Raw genomic sequence first — 24655 nt, 5'->3', positions numbered from 1 at the left:
CTTTCTCAACACGGTATTATTCATCAGACTTCTTGCATCGTTACCCCTCAGCAAAATGGTGTTGGTGAACGTAATAACCGTCACTTATTAGAAGTTGCTCGTGCACTGTTGTTTCATATGCAGGTTCCTAAAGTTTTTTGGACAGATGCGGTGTACTTGTTTTGTTCAAGACATGCGCCCACAAGTCTCCAAACTTGATCCCAAATCAATCAAGTGTATCTTTATAGGTTATTCTCGGTCTAAAAAAGGGTATCGTTGCTACTCTCCTTCTTTGGGTCGTTATTTGGTATCTGCTGCTGTTACCTTTTTTGAAAGCACTTCTTTCTTTAGTCGTGAATCAACTCCTTCTGTTAATGTGACAAGTCCTACTAATGATGATTATCTTGTTTACACTGTCAGTGAGCAGGTGGTTTCTGTTCCTTCTCGTCCGATTATCCGTCACGTTTATTCTCGACGCACACATCCCTTAAGTGCTGCAACTCCCCGCGCTCCAGTTGCCAGTGTTCCCCCTCCTGTTTCGTCTCCAGATCCTTCACCATCTTCCGATTGATTCGGTTGCTGTTCCTTTCTCTCTTTCTGAAGCACTGGCTCATCCTGGCTGACTTCAAGCAATGAAAGAAGAAATTCATGCCCTTGAACAGAATCATACTTGGGATCTTGTGTCTCTTCCATCTCAGAAGCGTGCTATTGGTTGCAAATGAGTGTTCACTGTCAAATTCAACCCCCATGGTTCTGTTGCTCGTTTGAAAGCTCGCTTGGTTGCAAAAGGATATGCTCAGACTTATGACATCGACTATTTAGAGACATTTTCCCCTGTTGCCAAACTCTCCTCCATTCGATTGTTTGTTTCTTTGGCTGCTACTTACAACTGGCCACTTTATCAACTTGATGTCAAGAATGCATTTTTGAATGGTGATTTACGCGAGGAAGTTTATATGGAGCAACCACCTGGTTTTGTTGCTCAGGGGGAGTCCGGGAAAGTTTGCAAGTTACGAAGGTCCTTGTATGGTTTGAAGCAGTCTCCTCGTGCCTGGTTTGGACGATTCAGTGCTGTCGTACAAGAATTTGGTCTTCATCGGAGTGCCTATGATCATTCTGTGTTCTACTCATCATCTAGTTCTGGGTGCATGTTGATGATATTGTAATTACTGGGAATGATGAGACTGGTATTACGAAACTGAAAGAATTCCTTGGCACTTGTTTTCAGACAAAGGACCTAGGACACTTGAAATATTTCTTGGGTATTGAAGTTTTTCGGAGCCGTAAAGGGATTTATCTCACCCAGAGAAAATATTGCCTAGATGTATTAAATGATGCTGGATTGATTGAGGCAAAGACATGTGATGCACCTATGATGCCAAATGGGAAGTTGAAGACTGACGATGGAGATTTACTTTCGAATCCTGAAAAGTATAGACGAATCGTTGGAAAATTGAACTATCTTACAATCACTCGTCCTGATATTTCCTTCGCAGTGAGTGTTGTAAGCCAATTCATGTCATCTCCTAGAACTTCACATTGGGATGCTATAGATATCTAAAAGGGACTCCGGGGCATGGTTTACTGTATCAAAATCATGGTCACCACATTGTAGAAGGTTTTACAGATGCAGATTACGCAGGAGATCTTACAGATAGACGTTCTACTACGGGTTACTGTGCATTTGTCGGAGGGAATCTTGTATCCTGGAAAAGTAAAAAGCAGAATGTGGTATCCAGATCGAGTGTAGAATCTGAATACAGGGCCATGGCACAAACTACATGTGAACTTGTGTGGCTACGAAATCTTCTTGGTGAGATTGGGTTTGGTCAGACAAAACCTATGAAGTTATGGTGTGACAATGAAGCAGCCATCTATATCGCCAACAATCCTGTATTCAATGAAAGAACAAAACACATAGAAGTCGACTGCCACTTTACTCGAGAAAAGCTAGAAGATGGCACAATCACAACTCAACATATCAGAACGGGGAGCCAATTGGCAGATGTATTTACCAAAGCGTTACCAGGAAATCGGGTTAACTATATATGTAACAAGCTGGGCATGATTAACATCTATGCTCCAGCTTGAGGGGGAGTGTAATAAATGTAGAGTCTGCTAGAGTCTGCCCAAGTCAACTGAAGGGCTGCTACAGCACCTAAGTGTGCTGCTTGTAGGGTAAAGTGTCCCCTAGCTGTGTGTGTGTATATATATGTGTATGTAATGTTATATTGAATGTAGAAATAGCAAAAACACAGATTACAATATGTAAATGTTTTGCCTAAAAATGTGTTACACAGGGGTGAGGCTTACTTCAATTGATTATTCTGAACAAGATGTAGTTATCCTAAATATGCAGAAGCAGAACTTCTTTGGGATTACAAATGTAACATAGTCAAAATGTCAATGAAATAAAGATACTAAGCAAAATTTTCTAAAGATCCTTTTAAAGTTTAATATTAAGTATTGGTTAAAATTATGGCAGTCAATCCTTCAATATTATGAAAGAAATCGGCATTACAAAATTCAGGCACAGTAATTAAAGAAAGAAAATCAAAGTCAAAAGAGTTTGAATTAGACAAGTTAAGAGAATTAGAGACTTTGATTTTTATTGGGAGCACGGTATCAGAGCCTCTTTAACCAAGTGGTCTAGCTACTCCATTTGTTGATTAGATTGCAGGACATGGTGTTATGGGCCTGTGTTGTGCACGCTTCAAGCCCTGTGGGCATTCGTGTGTGATGAATACTCGGGCGGGGCATGGTCAATTTGCAATTCCTCACGAGAAATCTAAAGCTAGTATAAAACACTTTCTTGTTTTTTCTAGGATTGCTCTACATGGAAATTTGTTCGAAATGGCATCTAAGATGGTGTCTGATAAACTATGAATTTTACCAATTTGTTGGGTTTTAATAGAGTGGCAATTGGATATTATTGATCACTAGAGAGATAAATTTTCACCAATTTTCTTGGTGGAGTTGTAATTGGACATTATCGTTCACAAGCATCACTGCATTAAATTGTATAGTGATTAATGGTTGGAAAAATCCATGTGTTTGACCTGTGGCTGCTTGATATCTTCAATATGGCCCTGGTACTTATTGATATGATGGATGTTTATAACAAAGGTTATAGTGATTCTGAATAGAACCTTTAATTGCCATTTCTGTGCTTTAGGTGCTATTTGCAAAAGCGTGTGCTGAACATGTCAAGAGGTCCTGCAGTTCGAGCTTTGCGTGCTCAAACTGACAAAAGAGAATATGCTATGGAAATGAAAAAGATAGTGGAGAGGTAAGTCAAAAAATTCAAGTTTATTATTTTATCCTGTACCCATTAATCGCTTTGGTTGGACTTGCACTCGGTAATATCAATTCTTATCTTTGAAAGGGGGTGTTTGAAGTTGCTAATGTTGTATTGCATCTGAACTTTTATAAAGAGTTGTACTCGGTCTAGATTAATACCTACACTAGTATTGTTTAAAGAGGAAATCTATGTAAGCTAAGCTGATGTACGTAATGCTATAGTTTGTTTTGATTGAAATACGAAGTCCTACTTCAGCAGGTTTAGTACCTGAAAAACTGCTAATCCAGTGCTTATACTGTCTCGGTAAATGCTCTTGCTATTTTATTAAGTGCCGTTGAACATGTAAAAGTGATAGATAGAGAAAAATGGTGCTGCGACATTGTGACTGTCTCAGTGCACATGTGCATGTTTATGTCTGTGTTAGAGGTAGAAAGAGATTGTCACAGATTATAATAAAAGCTATTATTGGGTCTTAACTATCATCTTAAACTTTTGGTTCAAATGTTTCCTTGACATTGTATCAAGGCCTTTTAGACCTAGAGGTCCATAGTACGAATCCTGACAACCCCATTAATTGATGGAATTTCAACACATGGTAAGATGGTTTTGTGTTGTATACGCTTCAAGCCTAGGGCCATTCGCATGCACGGGTGTGTTAATGATTACAATAAAAGCTATTATTGGACCTTAGCTATCAACTTTAAGCTTTTGGTTCAATTGGTTCCTTGACATAGAGATATCTACATTTGTGGAGAGATAGATGCAGATCTGGATGATGATAGTGTGGTAATTATGTAAACAGATCTCTGCATGAAGATGGGGTTATTTGAGTGAAGAATCTAACTCGTTTGATGCTTTGACTGAATTTTGAGACTATGTTTGTCGCACTAGTTTTTAGTAAACTGCGCTGGTGAGAGTGTAGGGATGACTGTGCTGCTTTGAACTTAAATTTCTCACATTCCTTTACTTTCCTAAATTGTCAGAGAATTGCCTGTCTCTGACTGCAAATTCATCTTTCTCGAATCTTAACTCTATCACTTGAATTACGAGCAGAAAGAAACAGGTGGGACCAAATAAAATGTCATGGTCAAGGGAAATTGTTAGAGTTTATTGTTGATTTTCAAATTTTTGGTTGGCTTTGTAGTCAAAATATCCAGAAATGGCTTGAATTGTTGCCGAATAAATTGTCTTGACTATTAAAATCTTTCTGGTTCTTACCACTGTCTTCAAAACTTAATTTTGTAAAAAATGATCAACATCTTGTTCTTTTGATTGAATTAAGCAACAATGAGCACAAAAAATATACACATGGCTTTTGATGCTGTTTAAACTAAAACCATACCCCTTCGTTTGACGTATGCTGCATTTTGAATATTGTATGACAATTACAGGAGTGGAGAAGCATACGCACAGTTATGTTTAATAATAATTCTAAAAAGTGAGGCAGTAGATTAAGAACGTTTTGTAGGTTAATATTTGCTGAATTTCTTTCATATTTTGACTCTCCACCAGATCCTTATATTACTGATGTCATACTCATGCTGAAAGGTCAAAATGCCCAAGGTTAGCCTGTATAATCTCTCTATCTCAATACAAGGGAAAGTGCATTAAAAGTTAAACAAATTAGATGTGGTAGTGGTTCTGTTTAATTACCATGTCGAAGTCTGAACAAGGTTGAGATGTGCAGTCAAGTAAAAGAACGTCATCTCTCAAATAAGATTTATGAAATAGGATGATGCTTGACTTGCTGAACTCAAATCAGGCAGGTCTTTTAGATTTCCTTCCCTTCTTATTTCTTGACTAGTGAAGGTGAGACTTTGTTAGGCATAGTTGTTAAAGGTGCAAGGGGTCCTGGAGCCAAGGCGCAACGTGCAAGGCGCAGGCGTGCGCCTGAAAGACACAAGGCGTACTAAAGAAAAATAATCACAATTCATAAAATTCTAATTTAATTACCTAATAATAATTCATGAAAACTAAAGTTGAACCAAATTGTAAGTTAATTAACTAATAATAGTCTAATAATAACTACTTTTCATTAACCACTTAAATCTTCATAGTTCATATTCATCACTCATCAAAATCACCACTATTACTATCATCATCTCCAACATCAAATTCATCTTTAGTGTTTTCAATATTCATCCTCTTCAACTCCAAGACATTCATCTACAAAGTCGGATTTTGATTCCAATCAGCACAACCAAACCAAAACAGCAGTAATATGATTAAGTTTAATTATAATTACAATAGCAAAGCAACATAACACATTAGTAATAAACAGTAGCAATATAACACATTAGTAATCAGTTGTAAATAACCAGTTAAGATTGGTTTGAGTGGTTAAGGGCCTCAAGTTGCTTAAGTTAGTGATCTTGAGTTGGAGTTCTAGTGTATGCAACAAGTTTTAATTGTGAAGAGGATCCACCTAAAAGGTGCTTGAAGAGCGGCTTGAGTGGTTAATGGCCTCAAATTGCTTAAGTTAGTGATCTTGAGTTCGAGTTCTAGTGTATGCAACGAACTTTAATTGGAAGAGGATCCACCTAAAAGGTGCTTGAAGAGCCTCGAAACAATTAATCATATTTATTATCTCTAACACACTCCCTCATGTGAATGCCCCTTGGGCTTGCAGTTGCAGCATGTGTTGTGTACAACACAGACCCATCTTACAATTTATTGAAATTTAATCAACGAATGGTGTTGCCAGGATTCGAACCCTTGACCACTTGGTCTAAGAGGCTCCAATACCATGTCAAGGAACCAATTGAATTAAAAGCTTAAGCTGATAGTTAAGGCCCAACGATAGCTTTTATTATTATCTCTAACAATGTGCAAATTCAAGCTTTATTGGATGGACAACACGCTGGAGGTTGGACATGAAAAAAATGCATCTTTCATTAATAAGACTTAAAATTGCACTGTTTGGTAAACATTAAGCTTAAGATTTAACACTCGGTTGCATTCATATGAGTGGGAATGATCCATAGTAAGAGGCATAGTTGTGAAAGGCAATCGCCTCGGTTGCCTCAGGCGAGAGGCGACTGAGGTGATGCTTCCATTGCCTCAGTGCCTTGTAAGGCGGCAATGTGCTAAAGGCGACCGCCTCACCTCGCCGGGCGAGAGGCGATCAAGGCGTTGAGGCGATCGCCTCTTGCATCTGAGGCATTTTAGCCAACTTTTAAGGGGGGGAAGAAAGATTTAAGGGTGAGATTTCAAATAAATGATAAGAAACAATAAAAGCTTCAAATACTGAGTAAAATTCCTCGCCTTTCAGCAGAATTTTGCTGTTATATCTCTATTACATCTATTTCTTCAAGGGCCCCATGTTGCTTTACTTGAAGAGCTTCTCTTCTACCTTTCTAAGATATTATTTCCTGCTCTGAATTTTGATTTTTTTTTACCATGCAATAAATTTTTAATCTTGATTCCTTATTTGTTGTTGTTATGATATGTTGTGGGTTATAGGAGGTGTGGTGAGTAGGTGGTAGTGGAGGTAGCTGGTAATGGTGGCTGGATTTAACAGTGCCAGGTGTTAAGTAGTGGAGGATTTCATCACAATTAAATAATAATACGAGTCTAGTGTATAAGCTGTAAAATCTATATGTATTTTAATTTTTTGAGTTAGGTGTTAACAGTAATGGAGGATTTACAATTAAATAATAGTTCTATGAGTCTAGAGTATAAGCTATGTAAAAATAAAATCTATATGTATTATAAATTTTTGTGTTTTTTAATTTGTTTGTCGCCTCACCTCTCGTCTCGCCTCAAGGCGATATTTTGCCCTTATCGCCTCGGCTCGCCTTTCGCCTTTAACAACTATGGTAAGAGGTCTCACATTCAAATACTCACCATGACCAAAATTCCCTCAGGCTAGTAGCTGTTTAAGCACAATCGGGGACTCTTTGGTCCTTTGGGTTTGTAACCGTAAAAAAACTACTAATATGCGTGTTTGCCTGATTGTTTGGTATCAAACATGCAATAGCAAAATGAACCAAAATGCCAGAATTTAATACTTCCTTTTGGTTTAATAAAAGGGTTCTCCATGTTAATCAACAGTTTTACTGTGATTTGTACTTTTTCGTGTACTGTCATTTTTTCAATAACTTCAATTGTGAATGCGTAAGTGAATACATATAAATTTTGGTTTCAAAGGTAAAATCAGAAAATGGACCAAAAAAGCCAAACTGCAGTTTTTTATTTAGTAGGTTTTGGGTGGTCAAATGTTTCTCCGCACCAATCTACATTTTCCATTTAATAGAAGGCTTTCTCCAACATTAATCAACGTTTTTACTGTGATTTGCACTTCCAGTTACTGTTTTTAATTTTTCATTGCTTTGAGTGCAGTTTTGAATGCCTAAGTAGCCACCAGCTAATCCATGTGATTTTCTTGTAATATATTTTTCCAGGACTCCAAACCTTTCGATCAGGGAGGCAATGGTAACAGATATCTTACTGGGGAAGAATGATAATGTGGAAGGCGTTTGCACTTTTTTTGGGATGAATTTCTATGCTCCTTCAGTTATTCTAACTACTGGAACTTTTATGAGTGGTAAAATTTGGATTGGTAGAACTTCTATGCCTGCAGGAAGGGCTGGCGAATCAGCTTCACAAGGGCTCACTGAGAACTTGCAACGCCTTGGATTTGAAACTGATAGGTTAAAAACTGGAACTCCAGCTCGCGTGGACATTCGTACAGTAGACTTTTCTGCATTGGAACCTCAGCTTGGGGATCAAGAGGTCCTTCATTTAATCTCATATTCAGATTTGGTTATATTTAAAATTAAAATGATTCTTCAGAGTCTGCTTAAAACTTGAAGATTACATATTGCTCTTTTTATCTGCCAACAATCCCACACACCGACACCACCCTGTGTCTGATGTCCATATACCTACTCTTAAATAGGATTTTTTCTTCTTTATCCACTCAATTATAAACTTGTCCTCAGACAACGAAACTTTAGTTTCAGTGAAATGTCACTGCCATATCTGTACTATTACATACCCTTTCTCATGCAGTTACCTGAATGGCCAGGTACATAATGTTATAGATTTAATTCTGTGCTTGTTAAGGTAGACTGCCTGTTAAAAGACATTCGCATTTCTTTCTTTCTTTCTTTCTTTAATTTGCATTTATTTACAGTTGTGTTCTGATTTGAATGGATGGCCAACAGGTCAGCTGGTTTAGTTTTGATCCTGATGTTCACATTGAAAGGGAACAAATGTGCTGCTACCTTACACGTACTACAAAAATAACACATCAGCTTATAAAAGACAATTTGCATGAAACTCCCACTTATGGAGGATGGGTTGAAGCGAAGGGGCCTAGATACTGTCCTTCTATTGAAGATAAGGTTACACTTTATGACTCATATATATCATTTTTCTTTAGATTCCCTGAGTAGCCTTGTGATATTAGGACTGGCAACTCAATCGCATCTTTGGTATTTCAAAGTTGGATAAAGTGCTAACGAGATTAAATTTTGAAATTGCTGCAAGAACTTTGGGGCTGATTCAGATCAATGGAATGACCCAGAAAGTGTTGGTTTTCTGGGGTTGAATAGTTCATTAATTGGTGAAGTTGCAAACTGGTTTATCACAATTACATTTATGGAATCATGTCATACATTTTCTTTCTCCCCAAGATAAAATATAAAGAATTGTGTTTTCCTTTGGTTGTTTTGCGTCTGTCTCATTAAGTAAAGAATTTTGCCAAGAAAGAAGATTGCAACAAGGAGGATAGCGTATCCTCCTATCCTACTTACAGAAAAGCAATAAGCAAAAGTGTAAATACGATTAAGACTGAGAAAGTAGTGGCTCTATGTGAGATCAATAATAGATGAATAATACCCTAAGAAATTCCTTTGGAAGTGTTTGAAGTACAGGACACAGATGATTGCTTTTGGTTTGCAATGATTTTTGGCAATTTCTGCATTTCTCTCCATCCAATTCTGAGTGCAACAGCAACTGCAACAAAGCACAACCAATGCACTTATGATTGTTTCTACCACTGACCTCCATATTCATCTTATAGCCGTACCTGTTCCCCAAACTACCTAGAGGGTGTGTTTAAGTTTCCAACACTTTCACAATGCTGAAAATGCCAAAGAACCACTCAGCCTAAAAGCTCAAACTTGTTAGTAAAGGCCCCAGGAACAATTTTCTATCTTAAATAGAAACGAACGGAATGAAGCTTGCTATAATTACAAAACATGATGTCACTTATTAAGCTCTAATTTGGTGGAGAATTGTAGAACAAACAAAACGACAACTTAGATTGAAGAGTTTTAAGCCTCTGGAGTTTCACCATTTAGGGTGCAACACTCCTCCACTTCTCCTCTCCAATGACGAAGCATTAACTGAATAACTAAATGAATAACCTATAAATACATAAAAGTTTTCTGAAATTTTTTTTAATGGTTGTGTTGTCACAAAAAAATATATCATTAGCAATATATTTTGATTATTCACAATCTTCTATTTTTTTTTTCTAGAAAACTAAATTAAAGATAGAAAATAAATTTTTGTTGTTCCTGCAATTTTATTTTGTAGCAGTGAGCGAGAATGCTACTGAACTTTAACAATCTTAATCGCGTCCCAATCTTTCTTTTATTTACAGATTGTGAGATTTCAAGATAAAGAATCACATCAAATTTTTCTTGAACCAGAGGGTAGAAATGAGCCTGAACTATATGTGCAGGTACTTTATCTCTTTTGTATTGGTGAAAATGAGACAATAGAATGTATGTGAGGGGGGATGCCTATATCTTGTTGTCAACAGCCAATGGCTTTCATCTTTGTCAATCTAAGTTTAAAAAGTGAGGAAACATAAAATTTTTTCCATAATTCTTTGTCCTACTACAGTAATATGATCTGTACAATCCCAAAGTTTCTGAATATTAATTCTGTTATGAAAATAGTCTTCTCAACCATTTCATCATGTCTTTTTTTAGTTATTTCTTACGAGTCTTTTGATGCTGTAGCAATTAAGATAATGATGCTTCAGAAAAATGAATTTTATTATGAATTGTTTTACAACATCTTGTAATTTTTGGTAGTCCAAAATATTTGACGGCTTCAAACCCTCATAAGGAATATTCTTGACATGAATTTGCAGTAAGGGCTTGCAAGCTGCTATCCTTTCTTTGTGTAATGGTATGGTGTAGACTGCTAAGGGTTGCTTGACTGCTAAGGGCTGCTTGTAGGGTAGGTATGGGCTGCCTGTAGGTTAGACTTATCTCCTTGACTTTAGAGATAAGATGGTAGACTAAATCTGTATATATATCTGTATCCTTATGAATGATAAATTTGTAGAAATACCATTACAGAGATTACATGGTATCAGAGCCCAAGGTCTAAGGTTCTGAGAGATTTCTTTTTTTTTCTGGGTAGTATTTCCCAGAGGTGTGTTCCTGTCAAGATTTTAGTATTTTCTGGGTTCTATTTCTGTGTTCTATTCCTGTCAAAGTTTCGGACGTCATCTTATCTCACCACCATTCCGATTCAACTCCTCCGCCTCCGATCGGCGTTTACCCAAAGTCCGGCGACCATCTGAGCAACGCGTGAGCTTCACGCGCCACCGTCACCTCCCATCTCCGTTATCACGCGCTGACGCGTGGAGGCGCGTGGAGGCTCCTCTTCGTCTCCGCCTTATCTATCCGGCGTCGGAATCTAATTTCCGGCGGCCCTGTATCATCATTGCTGTAAGGAAAGTTCTCCCTGACTCTGCCTCTCTCGGATAGTTTCTGTCTGTTTGCGTACAGTTCCTCTGGTTTAGGCTGTCTTTTTTGTTTTCTGATTTATATTGTATTATTCTTAAAAAAAAAAGAAAAAAAAAAAGAAAAAAAGGAAACAACAAAGAGAAAAAAAAGAGAAAAAAAAAAGAAAAAGAAGAAAAAAGAATCTCATTTCATTCTAAATTAATTAATGGCAGAAGGGACCGAAAAGAAAATTGTCACTGAGCTCACATTAGGCTCCTCCAGAATTACGGATCGAAAATTACTTGGAAGTCAGAATTATACTCAGTGGCAACGGACTATCCGTCGGTTTGTCAACAGTGCTGACTTAGAAGATCATTTGACAGGTAATCCGCCACCTAAAACAAATGTTGATGCTCGTAAGAAGTGGTTAATGGAAGATTACAAATTGTTCAATCAAATTCAAAACACACTCGATCCCACTGTTGATGATGTCGTGACTCATTGTGAGACCGTAAGGGAACTATGGGAATATCTCGAGTTTCTGTATGCTAACAAAAAGGATATGTCTCATCTTCATATGTTGTTAAAGATTTATCGTGCAGAACAAAAGAATCGCTCTCTTCTACAATATTACACTGAAGTGAAACAAGCATACGAGGAAGAGAACAGTCTATTTCCAATTGTGTCTGATGTGAAACAAATGCAAGCACAGAAGGAGCGCGTTGTTGTTCAGTGTTTTTTGGCAGGTTTGGGTCCTGAGTATGATGTGGCACGTACACAGCTGTTGACCAGTGGGACACTCCCGTCCCTTGCGGAAGTCTATTCTCGTTTACTTAACGTCTGTAAGGATGGCGTAATGGTTTCTGGTACATTGTCTTCTGACACAGTAGCATTGGTAAGCAATGCTAGTCAAGGTCGTAGAGTTGGAGACAATACTCTTTCTAGTGGCCACCGTAGCTCCCCTCGTACTTGCTATCACTGTGGGGGAGAAGGCCATGTTAAGAAACATTGTTGGAAACTGCATGGTAAACCGCCCCAACACTCGGGAGGACAGCACCCTCTCCGCAGATCTGCAAATATGGCAACTCAAGGTGGCATCATTCCAACCCCGTCCTCCGTCACCATTTCTGCCGATGAGTATGCTCGGTTTCAGCAACTTTCTGCGACTTATGATGCAGAACAACCATCAACCTCAACCTCCGCTTTGGCTGATACAGGTAATCATGTGGCATGTCTCTCCACCTCCTCTCGTAGTTGGGTGATTGACTCTGGTGCTACAGACCATATGACCGGCAACACAGGTATTCTTTCTTCTTTCCAACATCTGGCCAATTTTCCATCTGTTATGTTAGCCAATGGCTCAACTGCTTCTGTAATTGGACAAGGGACAGCTCACCCAACATCTAATATTCCTTTATCCTCTGTGTTATGTTTACCCAATTTTCCTCTTAACTTATTATCTGTCAGCCAACTTACTAAGACTCTTAACTGCTCTGTTGTTTTTTATCCTACCCATTGTCTTTTTCAGGATCTTGGGACGAAGAAAATTATTGGTAGAGGGAACCTGGTAATGGATTGTACGTACTTGATTCAATTTATCAACAAGTGTCAAAATCTCTTATTTGCACAAGCGCGTCTCTTTTGCGACTTCACTGTCAATTTGGCCATCCGTCTTTTCCAGTTTTACTAAAGTTATGTCCTAGTCTTCCGCGTGATTCTACTCTGGAATGTGAAGCTTGTCAATTTGCTAAGCATCACAGAGTTTCGTATCCATCGCGAGTCAATAAATGTGTCGAGTCTTCTTTTTATTTGGTGCACACCGATGTATGGGGTCCGTGTCCTGTTGTGTCCAAACTTGGTTTTCGTTATTTTGTAACATTTGTTGATGATTATTCTCGTGTTACTTGGCTTTATCCTATGAAAAATCGTTTAGAGTTATTTACTATCTTTTGTACCTTTCATGCTAAGATTCGCACACAATTTAACAAATCTATTTGTATTTTGCGAAGTGACAATGCTAAAGAATATGTATCTTGCACTTTCCAATCGTATCTTTCCCAGCATGGTATTATTCATCAGACTTCTTGCATCGTTACCCCTCAGCAAAACGGTGTTGCCGAACGTAAGAATCGTCACTTATTAGAAGTCGCTCGAGCACTGTTGTTTCATATGCAGGTTCCTAAAACCTTTTGGACCGATGCGGTCTCCACTGCCTGTTTCCTCATCAACCGTATGCCCTCTTCAGTCCTTAACGGTCAGATTCCATACTCCCTTCTTTTTCCCTCTTCTACTTTATTTCCTCTTGCAGCACATGTTTTTGGATGTACTTGTTTTGTTCAAGACATGCGACCACAAGTCTCCAAACTTGATCCCAAATCCATCAAGTGCATCTTTGTGGGTTATTCTCGGACTCAAAAAGGGTATCGTTGCTATTCTCATTCTTTGGGTCGTTATTTGGTGTCCGCTGATGTTACCTTTTTTGAAAACACTTTTTTTTATGGTCTTGGATCAACCCTTTCTATTGATCCGGCAAGTCCGTCTGACGATAATTATCTTGTTTATACTGTAAGTGAGTAGGCGGTTTCTGTTCCTTCTCGACCAATTGTCCGTCATGTTTATTCTCGGCTTTAACGTCCTTCAAGTGATGCACCTTCTAGTGATCCAGTTGCCAGTGTTCCCCCTCCAGTTTCGTCTCCAGATCCTATTCCACCTTCAGATCCTAGCGTTGACCTTCCTATCGCCCTCCGAAAAGGTACCCGCTAATGCACTTACCTGATCTCTTCATTTGTATGTTATGATGCATTATCATCTTCCTCGAAGTCTTTTGTAGCTTCTTTAGATTCAGTTGTTGTTCCTTCCTCCCTCTCTGAAGCACTGAATCATCCTGGTTGGCTCCAAGCAATGAAAGAGGAAATGCATGCCCTTGAACAAAATCATACTTGGGATCTAGTGTCTCTTCCATCTCAGAAGCGTGCTATTGGTTGCAAATGGGTGTTTAATGTCAAGTTCAATCCAGATGGTTCTGTTGCTCGGTTGAAAGCTCGTTTGGTTGCAAAAGGTTATGCTCAGACTTATGGCATCGACTATCTAGAGACATTTTCCCCTGTTGCCAAACTCTCCTTCGTTCGATTGTTCGTTTCTTTGGCTGCTACTTACAACTGGCCGCTTTATCAACTTGATGTCAAGAATGCCTTTTTGAATGGTGATCTACGCGAGGAAGTTTACATGGAGCAACCTTCTGGTTTTGTTGCTCAGGGGGAGTCTGGGAAAGTTTGCAGGTTACAGAGGTCCTTGTATGGATTGAAGCAATCTCCTCGTGCCTGGTTTGGACGATTTAGTGCTGCTGTCATTGAATTTGGTCTTCGTCGAAGTGCATATGATCATTCTGTGTTCTACTCATCATCTGGTTCTGGGTGCATTTTACTAGTGGTATATGTTGATGACATTGTAATTACTGGAAATGATGAAACTGGCATTATAAAATTGAAAGAATTCCTCGGTACTTGTTTTCAGACAAAGGACCTAGGACAATTGAAATATTTTTTGGGGATTGAAGTTTGCCGAAGCCGTAAAGGGATTTATCTCACTCAGAGAAAATATTGTCTAGATGTGTTAAGTGACGCTGGTTTGATTGAGGCAAAGACTTGTGATGCACCTATGATACCAAATGGGAAGTTGAAGACCGACGATGGAGATTTACTACCGGATCCTGAAAGATATAGACGAATCGTTGGAAAATTGAACTATCTTACAATCACTCGTCCTGATATTTCCTTTGCAGTAAGTGTTGTTGTAAGCCAATTCATGTCATCGCCAAGAACTTTACACTGGGATGCTGTTAGTCATATTCTGAAATACCTAAAGGGGACTCCGGGGCGTGGTATACTATATCAAAATCATGGTCATCACACTGTTGAAGGTTTTACAGATGCTGATTACGCAGGAGATCTTACAGATAGGCGTTCTACTACAGGTTATTGTGTATTTGTCGGAGGCAACCTAGTATCTTGGAAAAGTAAAAAGCAGAGTGTTGTATCTAGATCCAGTGCAGAATCTGAGTACAGGGCTATGGCACAAACTACGTGTGAACTTGTATGGCTACGCAACCTTCTTGGTGAGATTGGGTTTGCTCAGACTAAACCTATGAAGTTATGGTGTGATAATGAAGCAGCTATCTATATCGCCAACAATCCTGTATTCAACGAAAGAACAAAACACATAGAAGTTGACTGCCACTTTACTTGGGAAAAGCTATAAGATGGCACAATCACAACTCCACATATTAGAACAGGGGGACAATTAGCAGATATATTTACCAAAGCGTTGCCGGGTAGTCGGGTTAACTATATATGTAACAAGCTGGGCATGATTAATATCTATGCCACAGCTTGAGGGGGAGTGTAATGGTATGGTGTAGACTGCTAAGGGTTGCTGGACTGCTAAGGGCTGCTTGTAGGGTAGGTATGGGCTGCCTGTAGGTTAGACTTATCTCCTTGACTTTAGAGATAAGATGGTAGACTAAATCTGTATATATATATGTATCCTTATGAATGATAAATTTGTAGAAATACCATTACAGAGATTACACTTTGCTTTAACATATATATACAAAATTTTGAGAAAGTGATTGTTGAATTCAATGTTTTGTTTGTCAATTTGTTGAGTAATTTTTTCACATGCTAAAACAGGACTTAGTAGGTTTCAATTATAAGTCTAGTTTAGGATTTATAATCTTGGTAATGTTGGATTATGATTCTATAGATCCTTTTGGAAGTATGTTTATATTTATTTTTTGTTCTGGTTTTTGGTCTTGGTCTATTGTTAAAGTTGATGCTTGAATTGTTTTTGTTTCAGTTGAACTTCTAGAGCTCAGTGCTTTTCTTGTTAGTGCTTCAAGCCCTTTTTATTTGTTCATTTCATGTGTTCTAAACCAGTAAGTTATGGTGCAAGTGTTGCTCATTAGATGACAACTCCTCCTCATATCTTCTGAGGCATAATGAACTGCCTTATGATTTTCCAAATTGGGACCATTTTTTTTTAGGGGTTCTCAACTGGTTTACCTGAGAGATTACAGTTACCGCTCTTGAGAACTTTACCTGGACTTGAAAACTGTTCAATGCTAAGGCCTGCATATGCTGTGGAGTATGATTTCCTGCCTGCACATCAGTGCTCTAGGTCTCTCATGACAAAGAAGGTTGAAGGACTTTTCTTCTCTGGTCAAATAAATGGGACAACAGGCTACGAAGAGGCTGCAGCACAGGTGAGCATTTCTTACAGGGTGTCCATTTTTCTTTCTCATATGGAGCTTGTCTATTCTCGTGTTATTGGTAAGTCATAAGTGGTTGGATTGAACTTGACGTTGCAGCTGCAATTGTGTCATGGAAGTGCACAATGGAACCATCGCTTTTTAGGCTGTTATTCCATGTCAAAATCTGTTAGGAATTTTTTTTGTTCTAAAGATTGTATCAAATTGAGAGAGCAAATAATAATAAAATGTATACATGTTATTGACAAATGCAAATTGTCCTCTAATAAAGTATAACAGGAACCGTATTTAGTATTTCTTACCGGTTTTTTGTTAGTAATTGTGGTCAAGATCCATTTCAAGTGATGAGGTTTTATGATGCACCCTGCTAAATATTGTTGATCAAGAAATGTGCATTGTTCGTAATTTCCAGATTTGTTATACGAGTCAGCACACTGTATTTTAACTATGTTGTTGATGTTAATTTATTATTCCAATTCTTCTAGGTTTAGAGAAGCATGTCTTTTCTATTTCTCAAGGATTACGATTCCCTCATGACCAAGAAAACATGATAGATGCTGAGATAATGTAAAGCATTCAATTGAAAATTAATGATTGAGATTCAATTATTTAAGGAATTTTTAGTTTTAGAAAACGAATGATAGTATTTATTAGATTACTAAATTCGACTATTCATTTTGATTTAAATGGTTGAGATTGTCTCAATATGACCTCTCTTGTTCACTTTCAGCCGGACATGCAAAAATCCCAACCTCTGTTGAGTTTTTGTGAAGCAGTCCTATCCAAAGGTGTAATTTGATTCTTGGGTGTAAATCTTAAAGAAACCCAGTTGTGAAGTCTAGATTCTGTTATTCTAGCCATCATAAAAGCCTAAAAATTCAAACCCTGCAAGATTTCACACAACATTTTTGAAGGATTTGAGATAAAGAAAACATGAACCTGCTTTTTGGAAGTTATTTCTAAATTAGGGTTACAGGTGCTATTGTTGCTGGTCAAAAGGCGTAATGCTTTTGCTTTTGTAGTGGCAATGGGCTTTACTTTAATGGCAATGGATGGGCCATACCGCTAAAAAGCATATAGGATGTGACATAAACACCCTGTGAGAAAGAAAAGCTTAACTAACGGTTTTGGGTGTTACGAAATTGATGATCAGTAATCTGTTACAACAAATAAGAGTCCTAATGGTCGATCTTTTATCAATAAAAATATGTCTTTGGTCTTTCAAGTCATTTGATCATATTTGTTGTTCTCATTTTATCTTATTTTTCTTGTCAATTTCTGCAGGGAATTATTTCTGGTATTAATGCTGCCAGACATTCAGATGGTAAGCCCCTCATTGTTCTTGAGAGGGAAAGTAGTTATATAGGCACGTTAATTGACGATCTAGTCACCAAGGACCTTCGAGAGCCATACCGTATGCTGACAAGGTAATGATTTAATATGTTCGTACTTTCGTTTCTGGTTAACTTCACCTGCTGTTAAGAAGCAATGTTTCACAAGCAAATTTTTTTATGTAACAAATTGATGCCTGCTGATTAAACAAACGAAATGTTTGAACTATATTTTGGAGCATGCAACATTGTCTCTTTACTTGAAGAGTTCAAGGCCAAAGGTACAGATTGGGGTCTGAACTATACTGGTTTTCTGGAGCATTCATCCTCAGGTTTTCTTTTTGTTATTGGCTCCATTTAGGACGTTCACTTTTGTACTATGGGCAATTAAGACCCTTATATTTTTATTAAGTTATGGCAATGAGGGACCCACAAGATAAGAGAAAAAAGTCTTCTTCCAGTTTACACGCTATTTTGACCTTTTTTCTTTGTTAAAGTGATATGTGTCATGTTTTTTTATTAACATTATAAAAACAGCAAATCGTTTTCAAAATCCCCACCAACTTTTGTCCTCTCTCTTTTCCTGTTTTTTTTTTTTTTTTATCTTCTTCATGAATTGGTCTCTTGACTCTGGCCACAAACTCGGCCTCAAAATCTAATTCATCACTCATACTTTTTTTACTCGATCTCTGTTCTCTTTGATTGTGTTTATTCTTTACTTGTACTGTGGATAATAAGCTATAGAGTCCACAAGGAAACTGATCTGGATCCAGATCTAGTAAAGTAGAGGTTGGGTTGCCTTGGGCACCGTTTTGAGATGAACTTAACTAAGGCTGGTCTTTTGCCTCTTCACTTTTAGCGACCTTGATTTTTAACTCCCTCACCTATCTCTAATTCATGATTGTGCTCAATTTCTGCTAGCAGCCTGCTTGTAATTTGTGGAGCTATTCAGTTCTGTCAGCAGGATTGTTGCTTTCATGTGGTTTGCAGCTTGGAAAGATGAAAACTTGGTTTACTTCTTGATACATGTAGAGCAGATGAAAGCTGAGCACCATGTGCTTTTTTTTTAAAAGTTTTCTTTCATTATTTTTTCATTCATTCTCTCTTTCTCTCTCTCTTTTCTTCTTCTTTGAAGTTGTTAGAATTCAGCTAGATGAGGTATTATTTTTACATACACTATGTTTTTGTTGTTTTGTCATTGCATCGGAAATTAATATTGGTTGTCTCTGTTCTTCTTTATGACATGTAAATAGGAGTGCTGAACAACATTCTTACCCCTCTATAAATACTAGAAGGAGAGAGATGCCAAATATCTCTTTTTCTGTGGCAATAATAGCAAAAAGAAAAAGAAGATTACAAAAAACAAAGACAAAAAACAAAGACAAAAAACAAATTCAAAGTCGGACATAAATTCATTTGATATCACTTTTGTTCTTTTAGATTATTGAAAAAGAATAATAGCACAGAGAGATGGGAGGAGAAAAAGAGATTTTTTTTTTCTCTATTTATTGCCAACTAGGTCCTATTTCCATGTCAACTATAAAAAAGCTTTACTTTTCCCCTTAACTCGTAGGCCACATGCTGTCATGTTTGAAGGAAATGACCATTTATTTAACAGTTACAAGATACCTGTACTAGTCCAAATTTGAAATGTGGTTCTTATATTGAAACAGAGAAAATGTGAAGTCTCGACAAAAATTATGTAGTTCAAGCCTTCAACTGAACAATTGACCATTAAATTAATAACTAAGTGTGTTCTCATACTTGATCCTGGCCTTTTGTTTGTTTTCTAGGTATATTGTAAAACGGGAGATTGTTAAATTTATTACTGATTATGTATATATATATGCTCACTTCTTTGGATCAACAAGTCATGTTTTCGCTAATGTGACATATATTACACCACTACTACAGAATTACATTTTGATTGATTTTTTTTCCCCCACTAACGGTTTGTGTACATAGAAATAGTAATATAGTTAATACACTACGAGGGGCTACATTCGTTTCTAAAGATTGTTTTGTTAGATATGTTGTTTAGGGAATATATTATTTGATTGATTTGTAATTATCACATTAGCATAATTATAGGCATAATTATATATTATGCCTATAATTATGCTAATGTGATAATTACAAATCAATCAAATAATATATTTCCTAAACAAGATAATTACATATCTAACATGTTTTGCATGTCATCGTTTTTCTTTTGTGATTTTCTGGACATTTTGGAAGTAATCGATAATATATTAATATGCACTTGAGCTTTAGTAAAATGATCTATTGGCACCATAACCTTTTATTTGGACCCTTTTGCAGACTTAAACTGATTTGTTGAAACACTTACACGCATCAACTGATATTTTTCACACAATTGAATTACCTCATTATTTTCACTATTTCTCTCGCTATGTATTTTTTTTCAATGCTTTGATCTCTATGAGTAGAAACCGTAGAGTATTTGAATAAAGCTCAGGCACATATTTATGTATTTAATTCCTTTTTAAAAAACAAAAACCCCAGAAATAGTTTATACAAGTCTGAAATGTATTCACATAGGTTTTTAATGTAGAACGAAAAAGTAGTTTGGGGCTCCAACTGAATATATCTACAAACTTTAGGTCCATATTTATGTATCACTTCCCCCCTGCCCCAGCTCTTTTCCCCCCTTTCAATTGGTCCTGATATGGAAACAATTGGTTAGTGTCATATATTCTTAACTTTAAAATAACATATGGCCTCTGTCATGAAAATTTGACCACATATTTCTCCACTCTTGTAGCCGTTCTGAACACAGGTTACTTCTTCGATCTGATAATGCTGATAGTCGTCTCACACCCTTGGGGCATGAAATTGGGTTGATAGACAATAGACGGTGGAAACTATACCAGGAAAAGCAAGCTCGAATTGCTGAGGAGAAAAAGCGTCTCAAGACTGTCAGGATATCAGGTTTGTATTTGTTCTTTTTTCTTTCCTCCCTTGAGTCTTGGTTAAGGGATTTTTATTCTAATGAGAAGTGAAACTAGCATGTCTTCCTAGATAACTCATACATTTACATTATTATGGCAAGTTACTATTTTTGTATAGCATTTTTTCAAATAGCTAAAGAGGAAATAACATCCAAGTGATATAGATACATCCTTAAATATTTGGCACAGAAAGAAAATAACAATTTCAATGTTACATTTTTGTCCAGGGGTCATATGTTTAAGTGTAAGTGGACACATGATTATATTTCTGCATCTATATTCAGAATTGGCAGCTGCTTTCCTGGCATAACTGATTGATATGCTTAGGCTCTTATTAACATGTGGAAAATAATAACCATGGATGAATCAACACCAGAATTAATAGGGTGGGCAAGTCAGATATTTTTGCTGAGTGGAGCCAGTTTCGTATTTGTCAAATCACTAAGAATTGAGAATAGATATCCTGATTTGATATGAGCGTAATTAAACACATTGCAAATTTTCAAAATGAATAAAGAAGCATATATCTGGGCAACATATTTTGGCTAATTTGAGATGTGTTTTCCTTCAAGGAAAAATGGTGGTCCAAGTCGTACCTTTTCCGATTCTTCTAAATTTTAATTTCATGTATATATTCGATAAAATGTTAAAAGATAAATTAGGGAAGGCATAAAATAATTACCAAAGTGTTTTATATAATTATTATTTAATAAAACATATATTTCATTAAATGTGGGTGGGTACTTATTTTTTGGATATTATATTAATGAAAACTGATTTAGTATATTTATGCAAGTCATGTGTTTATAAAAGATATATTTACTAAACTAATGATGTTCCACATGTATTGCTAGTTAAAATTTCACAAATGTATATGGGTTTGTGCAAGTTGGATTCCATGTGTTTACTGCTGATTGGATTTGGGACTAATATGATTAGCAAGGGTTAAGTTTCAGGATACAGGTAATGCTATTTTCAGATCTCACATTTTCTGATTCATATGTAGATCTGATAGTAATTCGACAAGTTTGTCTTCAAAAAGTTTAATCTTGGAGCGCTGTAGGAAGGAAAAAAAACCCGACTAAAAAGGTCAAACTTTATCTTTACTTTTTTTACATTTTAGTTCTATGTTTTTTTTAAAGTGAAGCTTGTCTTCATGACCAAAGAGCGTTTTTCTATTGGCCTAACGATTAATTTAGTCTCTGAACTGCTCTCTCTTCTCTTTTGGCTCCATAAAATTTAGAAGTAGTAGGCTTTCCCATTCAAAGGTTAAGGCTAAACACAGATTTCGATGAGAATTCATTGTGGAGTTTACGACTGCTCTCTCTTTTCTTTTGGGTCCATAAAAATTTAGAAGTAGGTAGGCTTTCCCATTCCAAGGTTAAGACTAACCCTTGACTTCAACGAGGTGTATGTTAGATATTCCACGCTGCATAATTAGGGAGCTATATGACTCTTTATATATGTGAGGCAATCCTCCTTCTCTGAGGTACCTTTTGGGGTGAGTTGGGTCTTTTTTACAATTTCAAAATTTAAGAAAATTTGCAATCCTATAAAATAGCATATGTAGAAGCCCATGCTACTCAACAAACAACTAAACAGACAGTCTTGCATTTGCAAGCATTTTTTCATAATTTTATTATTCATAAATTTTTATCGAGTTCTTGCAAATGATACTCTGATATTAGATTGTTGCAAAGAATACTGAAAACCCAGCAATGTACTCATTCACCGTTCCGATATCATCATAGCTAACAACTAGACTGTACAGATAATGCTATAACCAATAAATGAAATCATTTGGATGAATTAACCTTGCAGCAAGATGCTCAAGGATAGTGGAAGAGGCTGGAGCTTTTATGCCATCTTGCTTGCCCATGTTTGCTGGCCTTAGCAAAATGGGTGGATGTGTCAGATGGGAGCAGGAAACTGGCCTCTTGTCTGGACACTGATTTGGCATGCCTATCTCTTGTGGAAAATCCTGCTTGTTCATAAGCAAAATGCTGTGACTTCTGAAGTATCAAATCTCTATCGGTTTCTTGTTGCATCTTTCAACTCCTTACTTATGATCTCTTTGGAGGCTGGATGAGAGGGGATGTATATAGATATGTGTGTGTGTGTCTACATATATAGATACATATAAGTTGGTTTGTTGCAAAAGAAAAAGAAAAGGCTTGATCCAATAGAATTATAAGGTTCAATGGTTAAATCAACCAAGAAAAAAATACTTCATGAGAACAATTCGAGGGCTAGATTGACCTTGTTTCTTTTTAATTATATTTCTTTTTTTTTTTTTCTCAATTATAGTTCAGATAAGTTGCAATGTAAAATTGAAATGGACTATGCTCTTTTTAGATTTGTTCAAGCATTTTGCTTGCTAAATCAAGGTAAGTGTGTAGACAATGGATTTATTTACATTAGTTTGATTGATTTTTTAATGAATGTGCAAAGATAGCATCATAATCTTTGTGATTGACCTGCCAATTCATGTTGCTAGTGCGGGGACGTCAAACCATATAATTATATTTCAGAGTCCTACAGTCTAACAGTATGGTTGTGGTCAGTGATCAGTGCATGTTGGTTGTTAAATCAGTTAGACAAGCTGCAAAAGCAATCTATTTTTGGCCCTTGTAAATGAAAGTAGTTTATTCTATGTGATAATCAGTAAAGAGCAAAATAATGTTTTTGCCCTTGGATGTGGCGAAATTTTGACTTTCGCCCTTAAACTTTGATTTATGAGATTTGTCCCATGAACTTTTTTTTTTTTTGTTAAACTATACCCCTTAATAAACTCTACGTTCAAAATGAACAAAATCAAAGTTTCGTCCACTAAAGATTACATTTCTGTGAACACGAAGGGTGACTAGGTCTATAAGGGATATGTTTTAACAAAATTTAAAGTTCACGAGCTAAATTTCACCAAATTAAAGTTCAAGGATCAAAAGTCAAAATAAGTATAGGGGCCAAAATATTACTTTGCCATCAGTAAGGATTTGTCTGTTTACTCATCTCTTTTCTGAATTTGCTGTCCCCTCTGAGTCTATAGAGACCATACATTTCAGTTGTCTCATATTTCATCTCTTATCAACCTTTTCTGTTTCTTGGTGTCACTGTGATCTCCATTATAATTTGTAGTTGTTAAGCAGTTCTGATCCTACCTTGCCTTTTGGGTTGGTAGGGATTTTGGGGTTTCAATTGTTGGTGTTTCCAATATTTGCTGCTGAGAGATGGAGATGAAGAGATATGTATTTACTGAATTCTGAAGTTTGTCAAGTCGAAATCTACATTGATAAATGTTTCCCTTATAATGTAGGAGGTGATTTGGCTGCTGAAATTACTCGCCTATCTGGACAGCCTGTGAAGGACTCTTCAACACTTGAGAATCTCTTAAAGAAACCACACATTCAGTATGAAGTTTTTGATAAGCATGGTTTTGGAAATAAACTGTTATCTAGGGAAGATAAAGAGTGTGTGGAGATCGATATCAAATATGAAGGCTTCATTGCACGACAGCGGATCCAACTCCAACAGGTATGCATATGCAGTCATCCTGCTCTTTTGGGCTCACAAAAAAACAAAAGATAGAAGGGATTTTACATAAACAGAGCAAAATAGAAAATAACAAATAAGAAAAAGAATTTACTGAATAGCAAATAAGGAAAAATACTTGCTTAAATAACACAATGGTACATGTCCAAGGATCAATCCTCTTCCTTGAAGTGTTGATTTTGTGTGATGCATGTACTTTATGAGCCATACTCTAGTACAATTATACCTTTTTTTACTTTTCTTTTATATCAGTTATTTAAATTTTTATACCTTTTCTAGTCTTGTTTATACTATAATTGTTTAATTTTTATTACTTCATATTTTTTGTTTAATATTTTTTGGTCACATTTATACTATTATTATATTGTTCTATACTACTTATAGTCTTGTTTAATGGCTTTAAAGCTATTTTATACTGTGATTATCCTGCGTTTCTAACAAGTTGAATTTTTTTTATTCTATTTCATTTATTTTTTCTTTAATACTTTTCCATTGTAATTTATACCTTTTGCAGTGTTGTCTATACATTTTTAATACTTTTTCCATTCTTTTTTTTGATCCAT

The 24655-nt window shown here is 36.6% G+C and overlaps 1 protein-coding gene across 3 annotated transcripts in view; it reads left to right on the top strand.

The window, feature by feature from the left end:
- LOC136231097 (uncharacterized) overlaps window positions 1-24655 on the top strand; it is a 32897-nt gene that overhangs the window by 5178 nt on the left and 3064 nt on the right. For 2 of the 3 annotated variants that reach the window (XM_066020361.1, XM_066020362.1), the window contains 8 exons: window positions 3155-3268; window positions 7684-8014; window positions 8449-8628; window positions 9894-9974; window positions 16016-16234; window positions 17525-17667; window positions 20357-20523; window positions 23857-24074. In XM_066020361.1, the coding sequence (XP_065876433.1) occupies window positions 3155-3268; window positions 7684-8014; window positions 8449-8628; window positions 9894-9974; window positions 16016-16234; window positions 17525-17667; window positions 20357-20523; window positions 23857-24074 (1453 nt within the window). Of the gene's footprint in view, window positions 1-3154; window positions 3269-7683; window positions 8015-8448; window positions 8629-9893; window positions 9975-16015; window positions 16235-17524; window positions 17668-20356; window positions 20524-21549; window positions 21633-23856; window positions 24075-24655 lie in introns of those variants that run through there. The other variant, XM_066020363.1, reaches the window with a different exon arrangement.

Source organism: Euphorbia lathyris, chromosome 5 (assembly GCF_963576675.1).
Source record: "Euphorbia lathyris chromosome 5, ddEupLath1.1, whole genome shotgun sequence".
NCBI classification, from domain to species: Eukaryota; Viridiplantae; Streptophyta; class Magnoliopsida; order Malpighiales; family Euphorbiaceae; genus Euphorbia; species Euphorbia lathyris.
The sequence above is the reverse complement of the archived record's forward strand: the minus strand, read 5'-3'. Positions and strand labels throughout refer to the sequence as shown.